This window comes from Stegostoma tigrinum, chromosome 10 (assembly GCF_030684315.1).
Source record: "Stegostoma tigrinum isolate sSteTig4 chromosome 10, sSteTig4.hap1, whole genome shotgun sequence".
NCBI classification, from domain to species: domain Eukaryota; kingdom Metazoa; phylum Chordata; class Chondrichthyes; order Orectolobiformes; family Stegostomatidae; genus Stegostoma; species Stegostoma tigrinum.
The window spans coordinates 44,032,583-44,045,023 of record NC_081363.1 but is presented as its reverse complement, the minus strand read 5'-3'; the positions used below and the strand labels follow the sequence as shown (position 1 = coordinate 44,045,023).

The 12,441-nt window shown below is 41.8% G+C and overlaps 1 protein-coding gene across 1 annotated transcript in view; it reads left to right on the top strand.

Annotated features, from left to right (window-relative positions):
- Positions 1-436: 436 nt before the first annotated feature.
- The window catches only part of cdkl1 (cyclin dependent kinase like 1 (CDC2 related kinase)), a 35,141-nt gene continuing 23,136 nt past the window's right edge, over positions 437-12,441 (top strand). Inside the window, exon 1 of the mRNA XM_048538348.2 lies at positions 437-665. Within this exon, the coding sequence (XP_048394305.1) occupies positions 498-665 (168 nt within the window). The 5' untranslated portion in view covers positions 437-497. The remainder of the gene's footprint in view (positions 666-12,441) is intronic.

Below are 12,441 nucleotides of genomic sequence, written 5' to 3'. Positions count from 1 at the left end.
GGAGGAACCTCTCGGTCGCTCCCAGTCCTCTGGCCCCCTCCACCCCGGACGCCCTCGGGCTGATTTTGCCGCTTGCGAGCTCTTTGTTCGGATGCTTATCTCTGAATGTTCATGCCAGGGGTGAGGGGGAAGAGTCATAATGAATAAAATGAGTGTGTGTGGGATGGTGGTGGCTGCGCACCTTATTGTAATGTTCTTGCGAAGGTGGGAAGGTCCTCCCCCCCCCCCCCCCGAGTGGAGACGCTGAGTTTGTTGTGTGCGAGAGACTTCCCCGAGTAAAGTGGCGGCGACACGCTGGGGGAGGACGGGGTGCCCTTCGCGATTTCCCGCTGACTGAGAGCCGGCACTTAGCGGTGGCTCCAGGGGAGTGCAGCCTCCTCTCTCTCTCTCTCTCTGTCTACCCGCTCCCCGCCCCCCCCCCCCCGGTCGGGTCCCGCCGCGCCATTTTTACAGCCTGGAGGTGTCGAGCTTCAGGTGAGAGGCACAGGACCGGCGGTATGGAGAAATACGAAAAGATCGCCAAAATCGGCGAGGGCTCTTACGGCGTGGTCTTCAAGTGCAGGAACAAAGACACCGGCCAGATCGTGGCGATTAAAAAGTTTGTGGAGTCTGAGGACGATCCGGTTATTAAGAAGATTGCACTCCGAGAGATCCGGATGCTGAAGGTAATTGAGTCAGTGCTGGAAACTTTCCCCTTTTCTCTTAAGTACACAATCTTAGCACCACATTGGGCTCGGGGCGTTTGTGTGTGTTTTTTATTCCTTGTTGGGGTAATGACAACGTGCCATTATTTAGCGTTGGACAGTTTTTTTTAAAATTTGAGTCCGCACAGCCTTGAGTAGATTGATCTTATACAGACCTGAAGAAGGCACATTGGACTTGAAACAGTAACTTTGTGCACAAATGCTACCGCGACCTGACGAGTTTCTCTGTACTCATTTCAGATTTCCAGTATCCGCGGGATTGCGATTTCTTTTTGAATTTTGAGGGTTTCTTGTACGGGTGAGAAATAAATCTCGCTTCCTCATCGCCTGAATGAAGTAGTTAGCTCGGGCTGAGTGAACAGTCGACAGCTGGGACCGGTCGCCTTGTCCGAGGGACGGGGAAACTGGGGCTTGTTGTTTTCCGGCTGAGGTTTGTGTGGATGCCGTTCGAGGCAACGCTGCAAGCTGCTGAAGGCGCCAGAATCACCGAGTTACTCTGGTGCAGGAGGAAGCCATTCGGCCCATCCTGTCTTCGCTGTTATCTACTGCCAGTCCCCTGCCTTTTCCCTGTATCCCCGCACACCATTTCCAATCAAATAAACAGGAAAAGCCCGTCGTCTCTGAGATTAAATCATATTGCTGCTGGTTTCATGCACTGATTGACAAAGCACCACGAATGGATTGTGGCCATTCCCCTCTCAACGAAGTTATTTTCTTCATAGCTACTACCGTGAGCATTTTGTGGATCATGACCGGTCCCACCGTCTCACGTATCATTTCTCTGCTCTTCTTCGGTAATCAGGCATTGCTTTGCTGCAACACATAATGATGGTATGTGTCTAAGCGAAGTGAGTGTGATCATATATTTGCCCTTGTATTTCTGTGTCAATTCTAATCCTTGGACCTGCCTTTCACAGCAAATTCCCCATGTTGCTGGTTTGACGATGTTCTCCACTGCTTTAGCCGTCAAGTCCAGTCACTTTTGTGTTGTCGGAAATGTCATAATCAGTTTGTGCACACCAAATTCTCCAGATCATACAGAAATGAGAGAAAGTATTTGGATTTTGTTTTAAGATGGGGAGCAAGTATTGGCCAGAAGTCTGGTCCTGCTCTTATTCCGATAACGCCAACAGATCTTTTTAAACTTTCATCTAAAAGAGGGTAAGTGGAACATATACAGCAGCCTGCATTATGAGCTCAGGTCCAAGGGATTTGAACCCAAGAATTAAAGCCAAGGCTGACATCTATTCCTGGTGTCCAGGTAATTGTCTAGTCACACAAATAATGAATAGGTTTGATAGTTTAAGAACCAAATAGAGCAACAGGGATTTGTGGCAAGAAAAGAAAACTAACATACAGCTCAGTTCTTTTAAAGTGAAAATTGATTCATTTCAAGCATACCTCTTTACGAAATCTTTTGTGTTATCTGGATGCACAGCCCTGGACTTGGAAGCTTGGGACTTGCCATTCTTTCAGCATTCTACCATCATACTGAGGGAGATGGATCTCCTCTCATTGCTTAGAACTCTGAGAATGGGGCTTATAGCTGCTGGGAAAACCAGGTAGGCCAAGTATGTAACCCATGCTCATGTCATCCAGACATTCCTGTATTGAACCCCTGATTGTGTTGCAGTGAAACTGCACTGCCAAATGGTAGAAGTCCCAAACAGTGGGGTTTGAAGTAAAAACAAAGTGCTGGAGAAACCCAGCTGGTTTGGCTGCCTCTGTGGGGAGTGAGAGAGAAAAAGAAACAGTTAATTTTTAGATATGATGCTTACATTCAGTATCATGGTAATGTTTTCTTACATGGTGACAATGATGAGGAGCGGTTCATTGTACTTCAGGGCATGTTTGACAATTGGAGTAATCATTGGAGCAGGAATTCTTTTTAATTTGGCTCTAGCCATGCAAGCCAATATTATTCCTAATGTGAGAGAGGCTTTGGTTTAACAAGAAGTAGAAATTTAGAAGTGTCCTGTGCTGTCAGACTGCACAGTTCTGGTTAACACCGTGCCACTCTTTGGCTCAATCAACTCTGCAAAGCTTACTGTATATGGGTAAATGGATTTGTCCCTCCAAGGAAAGTGTTTACTCTGTAACAGTCAAATTGAAACACTCCCTATGTGGCTTTGTTTGCATGCATAATGGTTGTTTCACGGTTTGACAATATTAGTTAACTAAACAGCACCCAATGCTTCATTGTCTGGAATAACATTTTAGAAAAAAAACTAATAACTTGAATCTGATTTTAAAAAAAATTTGGTTTGAGTATTTCAAGTTGAGGATGTATAGTATGACCCCCCAACCTTAATAGTTTAAGGTAATTACTGTATGTTATCATTTATTAAGGCCAGAAATGCTGAATTATAATAGCCAATGAATGCTATTATCCAGTAAGACAATATTTCACATTTAAATAAATTAGCAAATGTCAGCAATACACATTTTACAGAGACAACATTTTGATCAGTTTTTTGCTATTTATGACTACCACACATTGACAGCTACAGTGTTGTTGTGCCAGATATATCAAAGAAAGTTTGGTTTCTCTAGACGTTTTCACTTCTACAAGAACAATTCAGATGGTTGGCTATGACAATTGTGTGTTTTCTAAAGTTACCAGAAAACTTTGTGTGCATCTCACACAATACAATCATGTTCATGAAAATTTAAAAACTGGATAAAATTGAAGGGATGATTCGCAGATTTAAGTAATTGGTTCAGAAACAGAATGGAGCAGTTTTGATTTGAGAGCAGATAAAAAGTGGGAGGAGAGAACACAAATCATTTCTTTAAAATTTGGAGAGGCGTTGATTTTGTGAGTTGCTGAAGTTTTTTTTGTCGTATATGCCACGGACTTTTAACATAAACTGCTATAAAAATAGCTGATGTTCTGTCAACTTATTCATTCACAAAAATAGTTGGTGATATATTGTTCATCTGGAGTGATCAAACATGTAGTACTACTACAAGTTGTTGCTTGCAGAGAGCATTTCAATCCTGACTTATTGCAATGAAATAGGAATCAAGTTGGCTGAATTAACTCCAGGGATCAAAAAAATTAGCATATTATTTCTCTTGAGAGTTAAACAAATAAGCCAATTTCAATGCATTTTGAATGGAAATCATGTGGACTGAATTAACTGTTTATACTCTAATTTACTCTCTGATATTCTATCTATATCACATATTAATTAAGATAATAAAGTGTGAAGCTGGATGAACACAGTAGGCCAAGCAGCATCTCAGGAGCACAAAAGCTGATGTTTCGGGCCTAGACCCTTCATCTGAGAGCTCTCTGATGAAGGGTCTAGGCCCGAAATGTCAGCTTTTGTGCTCCTGAGATGCTGCTTGGCCTGCTGTGTTCATCCAGCTTCACACTTTGTTATCTTGGATTGTCCAGCATCTGCAGTTCCCATTATCTCTGATCACATATTAATTATTTTGTTTTCCTGTTTTGGGACAAAACACACCAAGTGAGGAAAGGTAGCTAAACTGTTTATAGGTGACAGCTTTTTAACTGATTTATTAGAAATGTACAAGAGTGGCTAATAGTTATTAATCTGCTTTCTCTTTGCATAGGCAAGAGGTCAGCTGCAATTGTTCATCAGAAACCTGCTGCACCAAAAGGAGTTTATTAGTTCACCAAAGTTACTTTTTCAAATAAAAGCAAAGTAATTCCAATGCTTGAAATCTGAAATAAAACAGAAAATGCTGGAGAAATCCAGCTGTTCTGGTGGTGAGAGAAACAGTGAACATTTCAAACTTGTCCAGAAGAAGGGTTGAAATGTTAACGCTTCTTCTCTATCCACAGATGCAGTCAGACCTGTCAAGTCTGCCCAAACCTTTTGTGTTTTTATTAATGTCTCTTCAAAAGCTGGTCAGTGAAATTGACCATGAGATTGTTCTATTATATTTTAAAACCTACCTGGTTCACTAATGACACATCTTTTGAAAAACCCCTGTCCTTGCCTACTTTGGCTAATATATCACTGCAGCACCACACCAACTTGCTCTCTGAAGTGGAGGCTAATAGATTGCGCCAAACTGCTCTCAACTGGAGCATTTTAATTTGGCAGCCGAGCAGCGTCTTCTCAGGGCATCAATGGATGGGTGATAAGTAAACATATGACAAGTAAGCAAAGAATATGGAGCAGGACCATGGCACAGCGGTTAGTGCTGCTGCCTCACAGCACCAGGGACTTGGGTTCGATTCCAGCCTCAGGTTACTGTGCAAACTCCAAACATCCTCCCCGTGTCTGCATGGGTTTCCTCCAGGTGCCCCGATTTCCTCCCACAGTCCAAAGACGTGCAGGCTAGGTGGATTGGCTGTGCTAAATTGCCCTTCATGTTCAGGGATATGTAGATTAGGTGGGTTTATAGGGGGATGGGACTGGGTGGGATGTTCTGAGGGTCGGTGTGGACTTGTTGGGACGAAGGGCCTGTTTCCACACTGTAGGGATTCTATGTTTTTAAAAAAAACCCTGCAAATTATATTTTAAATGTGTGTGTTGTATTTATATGAGATACCTTGTACTTGTAGATTTCATACATTGTAGTTCTGTCTCTGAGATCACTAACTTACAAAAGTCATCTTATGGGGTTGCTTAGTGATTTTTTTTAAGTTGGATCATGATTTACTGTTATGTTGATTCACAGCAATGGAGCATAATGTTGTATGTGTGAGTATTACCTGTTCATCAGGTGCATGGTGTTATGGGCAATGTATTAGCATGGAAAGAGGATTGGTTAACTAACAGGAAGCAAAGAGCTGAGATAAATGGGTGCTTTTCTGGGTGATGAATATTGACCAGTGGTGTGCCTCCAGGATATTGTGGGACTGCAATTGTTTATAATTTACATAGATGATTTGAAGTTGGGGACCACATGTATCGAAGTTTGCGGATGACACTAAGATGAATGGTAGAGCAAAATGTGTAGAGGACTCTGAAAGTTTGCAGAGGGATATAGATAGTTTAAAAGAGTGGACAAAGGTCTGACAGATGAACTTCAATGTTGAAAAATGTGAAGCCAACCATTTTGGTAAGAATTTCAGTAAAATGGACTATTATTTGAATGGTAAAACATTGAGGCATGCTGTTGTGCAGAGGGACTTGGGTGTCCTTGTGCGTGAATCACAGAAGGTTGTTTTGTAGATACAACAGGTAATTAAGGCAAACGGAATTTTGTCCTTCATTGCCTGAGAGATTGAGTTTAAAAGCAGGGAGGTTGTGTTACAGCAGTATAGGGTGCTGGTGAGGCCACACCTGGAGTACTGCATATAGTTTTGGTCTCCTTACTTGAGAAAGGATGTATTGGAAGGGGTGCTGAGAAAATTCACAAGGTTGATTCTAGAGTTGAGACGGTTGACTTATGAGGAGAAACTGTGTGCACTGGGATTAAATTTATTGGAATTTAGGAGAATGAGAGGTGGGGGTGAATTTTATAGAAATATATTAAATTATGAAGAGCACAGATAAGATAGAAGCTGGGAGGTTATTTCCACTGGTGGGTGAAACAAGAACAAGGGGGCATAGCCCCAAAATTAGGGGGACTAGATTTAGGACTGAATTGAGGAACGATGTCTTCACTCAAAGGGTTGTGAATCTGTGGAATTCCCTGCCCTGTGAAGTAGTTGAGGTTTCCTCATTGAATGTTTTTTAAAGCAAAGATTTTTTTGAATAGTAAAGGAAGTAAAGGTTATGGTGTGAGGATGGAACTGAGACCACACAATGGTCAGCCATGGTCCTATTGAATGATGAAGCCGGCTCAAAGGGCCAAATGGCCTACTCCTACTCCTGGTTCTTATGTTCTATCAGAGCAATCGTCATTTGTATCGATAAAAGTTGAAACTCACATTATTCCTGAAACAAAAAGAGAAATTGCTGGAGAAACTTTCTGGCAGTGTCTGCGGACAGAGGACCAGAGTTAATGTTTCGGGTCCAGTGACCTTTCTTCAGGGCACATCCAACATTCTTCCTCAACTCTTCCCTTTTTGACCCTTTACCTTATTTCTTTACTTTATTTGTTATTTTCCCTGAAAAATCCACTTTAACCTCTCCTGGATTGTTTAAAATTATTGTTTTTATTACTCTTCTTTGAAGATTTTACAGTATGTATGTCTTTTCATAAATGGACACCACAGTTGGACACAGTATTCTGTGTGTCTTTGCCAATGCTTTCTAGAGTGTCAGTCTTGTGTCTCCAGACCAATAAATTATGGATTTACTTGCATACTGAACATTCTGTTGGCATTGGTTGTTGTTACTTTATAACGTGATACCATCAACATTTTTCCCACTGACCCATTTTAACAATATAAATGGTTTTGGCTGTATTATTGATATGAATATCCTTGCATTTCTGAATAATTCATGCTATTTTCCCCATTGCCAAATGTCTGCAAAAGCTTTTAAATAACATTGTTTCTCAAAAATGTCCTCCTTTTTCATGCACTATTGGATTGTTTGTGATAAATCTTTCTAAATTAAAAGTCATCTTAAAAATGATTAGGTAATTCAGAAACCCTTGTACTTTTAGAAGGATTTTAAAAGGAACTCAGCACATGAATCATTTTTCCAGGGGTGAAAAATTGATCAAGAAAGTTTACTTGTATTAGCAAAGACAGTTTTGGTGCAATATGTTTCTTGTTTGTACTGCATTACTTGTTATAATGTTCCTTTTCATGTTCATATTCATATAGATGTTGACCAGGAAAAAATTGCAGACTTCCAAGTGGTGTGTGTTTGTCAGTAACTGCCGATTGTATTAAACATTTCATTCTGTGGGTATTGTGATGTAAACATTAACTTTGGTGTTCATGAAATGAATGTGAATTTTTTTTAATGTTCTGATATATGATAAACTATATATTTCTCAGTTTCATTACCTGGACACGAACACAAGACCAGAACTAATTTTAAAAGTAACATATTGGAACCTAGCAATAATCTGTTTTCCTTACTGCTGCTGTTGCTAAGAATGGGTTGGCATTTGCAAGTAAATACGACAACTTGTAACAAATCAGTTATTTATGGTGTGTTTGAGATGTATGAAAAATTTGTGGGAGTGTCAAACTAACCCTGTTGCTGAACGCAAACTATATAGTGCCAAAGTTTTACTTTAGACATTTGTAGATTGTGTGATATTACTATATTCAGAAAGTAGGTAAATAAAAAAGTTACAAGTTAATATAAACATGTGATAATTTGTTCAAACATGAAATGCTCTGCTATAAGCTATGCATTTTGAAACATGCAACAAATTAAGTCTTACTAATAGTTGCTTTCTATGTACAAAGGATTTGAAACCACTAATTTAAATTTTTAAATAACTGAGACGGTGCCATTTCTCATCTGTAACAATGTTCTGAACTTCATATTTGCATCTGTACAAAGCTGATAAATGAAGAGCTCAAGATAACAAAGTGTGGAGCTGGATGAACACAGCAGGCCAAGCAGCATCTCCCACAGCTACCTAGAATACACTACTCCGGCACCCACCCTCCTGCAAAAATTCCATCCCCTATTCCCAATTCCTCCGCCTCTGCCTCCGCCGCATCTGCTCCCAGGATGAGGCATTCCACTCCCGCACATCCCAGATGTCCACGTTCTTCCAGGACCACAACTTTCCCCCCGCAGTGGTCAAGAATGCCGTTGACTGCGTCTCCCGTGTTTCCCGCAACACATCCCTCACACCCCGCCCCCGCCACAACCGCCCCCAGAGGATCCCCCTCGTCCTCACATACCACCCCACCAACCTCCGGATACAACGTATCATCCTCCGACACTTCCGCCATCCACAATCCGACCCCACCACCCAAGACATTTTTCCATCCCCACCCCTGTCTGCTTTCTGGAGAGACCACTCTCTCCGTGACTCCCTTGTCCGCTCCACACTCCCCTCCAACCCCACCACACCCAGCACCTTCCCCTGCAACCGCAGGAAATGCTACACTTGCCCCCACACCTCCTCCCTCACCCCCATCCCAGGCCCCAGGATGACCTTCCATATCAAACAGATGTTCACCTGCACATCTGCCAATGTGGTATATATATGTTCTTTGTTATTTTGGATTCTCCAGCATCTGCAGTTCCCATTATCACAAATGAAGAGCTCAGTTGTGATTGGGATAAAAATAAAAATCATCCCAGTTTTGCCCTTTATGTACCTCACTGACATCAGGGTTGGGGGTGTGGGGTTTAGAATTTGTCAGTGTGCCATTCTGAGTGATGTAACCGAAAGTGTGTGCCAAGTGCAATTCTCATGAGATAATGGGAACTGCAGATGCTGGAGAGTCCAAGATAACAAAGTGTGGAGCTGGATGAACACAGCAGGCCAAGCAGCATCTCAGGAGCACAAAAGCTGACATTTCGGGCCTAGACCCTTCATCAGAGAGGGGGATTGGGGGGCGGTTCTGAAATAAATAGGGAGAGCGGGGAGGCGGACCAAAGATGGACAGAGGAGAATTTAGGTGGAGAGGACAGTATCGGTAGGGAGGTGGGGAGGGGATAGGTCAGACCGGGGAGGATGGACAGGTCAAGGAGGCGGGATGAGGTTAGTAGGTGGGAAATGGAGGTGCGGTTGAGGTGGGAGGAGGGGATAGGTGAGAGGACGAACAGGTTAGGGAGGCGGGGACGAGCTGGGCTGGTTTTGGGATGCAGTGGGGGAGGGGGAGATTTTGATGCTTGTGAAGTCCACATTGATACCATTAGGCTGCAGGGTTCCCAAGTGGAATACGAGTTGCTGTTCCTGCAACCATCGGGTGGCATCATTGTGGCACTGCGGGAGGCCCAGGATGGACATGTCATTTAAGGAATGGGAGGGAATATCTCCAATTCTCATGTTCATGCTTCCTTTGGATTACGATTAAAATTTTAGTGTTTGACATGTGTAAGATACATACATTCGTGCAGCTGGAAAGCTTTTTTTTCCTTTGTTGAAACCTGCCATCAGCGGGCATCTTCCAAACCTACCACCACTTCCATCCAGAATGACAAAGGCAGTAGATACTTGGGAACACCACCACTTGGGAACCCTTCCAACCCACTCATCATCCTGACTTGGAAAAATATTGCCATTCTTTCACTGTTGCTGGATCAGAACTCCCACTCTAATGGCATTATGGATCTACCTGCAGCATGTAGACTGCAGTGGTTCAAGAAGGCGGTTCGCCACCAACTTCTCAAGGGCAACTGTAGATGGTGGCCCAGTCAGTAACATCCACAAAAACAAAAAAAAAGTCTCATCCTCAAACAGTAAGGCAGTGTCTCATAACTGCAACTTTCCTGCCCAACTCCATGGCCATTAATGTAATACTTGAAAGCACAGAGGTGCCATAAGATATATTTCAAAATTTAAATTTCATTTGTAGATATTTCACATTAATTAACTATGAATAAAGTGCATCATCACTTTGTTGAAACTAGCTCAAAGAGCTAAGTTTACTGGAACACCTCTTTTTTGGTATGTATTGGTGGTGACAGGAAAAGGTAACTTCCTTCATTATGAAAGAAACAATGTTTTACTCTTACAAAGATAGTAGGAACTGCCGGTGCTGGAGAATCTGAGATAACCAGGTGTAGAGTTGGATGAACACAGCAGGCCAAGCAGCATCAGAGGAGCAGGAAAGCTGTTGTTTCAGGTCTTGACCTTCAGAAACTGAGGAAACGTCAGCTTTCCTGCTCCTCTGATACTGCTTGGCCTGCTGTGTTCATTCAGCACTACACCTTGTTATCTCTAATGTTTTATTCTTCATTCTTTATTTAATGTTCATGTTAGTGTCCACTGTTGTACTTGTCACTCTGGAATGCAGCTGAACCTGCAGGCTCAGTTGACCCTTCTTTCTATGCATCAGTCTTAGACAATGGCTTTTACTTTCAGTAGGGATTACTGTAATTATTACATGAACTAAAAGCTCTTTGTGCCAGTCAACACCCAAGTGATGGTTACCTATTTAGACAGTCCTGACTTTGGGCACCTTACTTTTTTAGCTTGATTGATATTTACCCCCACCACATCAATGACACCTAAGTTTTTCCTACTTCACTCTGCCATGACTTCGACCCCACCGTCTATTATCCCTTGAATCCCTTATCCACTGCACCCTGCCCCCTTTATCCCTGACTCACCTTTGCTGGCCTGACCCTCCAAGCAAGTTGCTATTTTCCTGATCCCTTCTCCTGTGTCACAGAGTTAAGTGAGGGAAAGTGTTGGCCTTGCAACTCAAAGCCAATCTACTGCATACCATCTTTAAACTAGCTTGAGCCCATTAACTGCTGACTTTAAAATTGGGTCAGACCTTCAAAATGAAAATGGTGTATGTTAATGAATATTCATGGTCCGTAAATGTATTACAAGTGAGAATCAACCGCAGGTTGGCATGTGGTTTAACATGCTGCTGACATATCTGTATCTTAACCTACTGTCAGGGAAACTGAGAATATAATCCTGCCAATAAAATCACCCCACATGCCATTACTTCCACCCTTGCAGGGCATCTACAACTTCCAGCACCTAGTTTCTCTGTTCTGTGGACTTTAAAGACAAAGTAATGCATGGAGACTTTACTGCTTGATATTTTAAAATCATAAAATTATAAGTAGTAGTAACATGAGAAGGCCATTCAGCCCAATGAGCCTGCCGTGCCATTCAGTAAGGTCATGGCTAATGTGATTCTTAACACCAGTTTCTTCCCTGCAATCCATGCTCCCAAATCCCTTCATCTGTTTGTAGATCAAAACTCTGTCAAACCCAGCCTTGAAAATACTTGCTGAATCAACCACTGCTGTACTTTTGGATGAAAATTGCAAAGACCAACAACCCTCTGAGGGAAGAAATTTCTCATTTCCATCATTAAAAAGGACACCCCTTATTTTTAAACTAATTAAGATTCCCTAAGATGGAGGAGCCTCCCCTCAGGTCTAGCCTGTCAAGGCCCCTTTAGAATCAGTACAGTATGGAGCTGGAGGAGCACAGCGGGTCAGGCAGCATCAGAGGAGCAGGAAAGTCGATGTTTTGAATCTAAGCCGAATCCGGATTACAAAACTACCTGTGGTCAGTTTTAAACTGAATCTACGATATGGTCAGTCATTTAGAACGATCAGAATTTAAATGTAGATTTTTGCTTCAATTTTGCTTAGATTGAAGTCTTTTCCTGCCATAATTACACAAATATTTGTTTCAAACTTGAATTCAAGTTCTTACGACTTGCACTAAATAGCTTTAACATAAAAAGAGCAGTACTACATCAAATGAGCACATTATATCTCAACACAGAAAATGTGCATTATTGTGATGCCAAGTTTTCATTCTGTTTGAGTGATTAGTTTATAAACTTATCTTAAATTGAATACCATTCAATTATTAACGATTAACTTTTCTACAAAAATATTAATTCCCTGTTTCACAGTTAAAATTTTTTTAGGAAAGACAAACCTATGTTACTAATATTTTATACTGGTATTCAAGAGTAATAACTCAAAGCTTTATTGAACCCATCTTGGCTCCAGAGTTGAAACGTGTCAGTTGTTCAGTTATGGAATGTGAAATAGAGTCAAGTAAAGACCCATTATGGCAAACTAAATTGTTGCCATTTTACAGGGTGGCACATATCGTAAGCACTTACCCCCATTAGGATAGAACTGGTAGTCTTTCCTGGTCATGATTATGTTTAAAACATGCATAACTCTGGCAAATCATAACACTGTAACCTCTCTGGTCTGGAAAAAAATTCAGA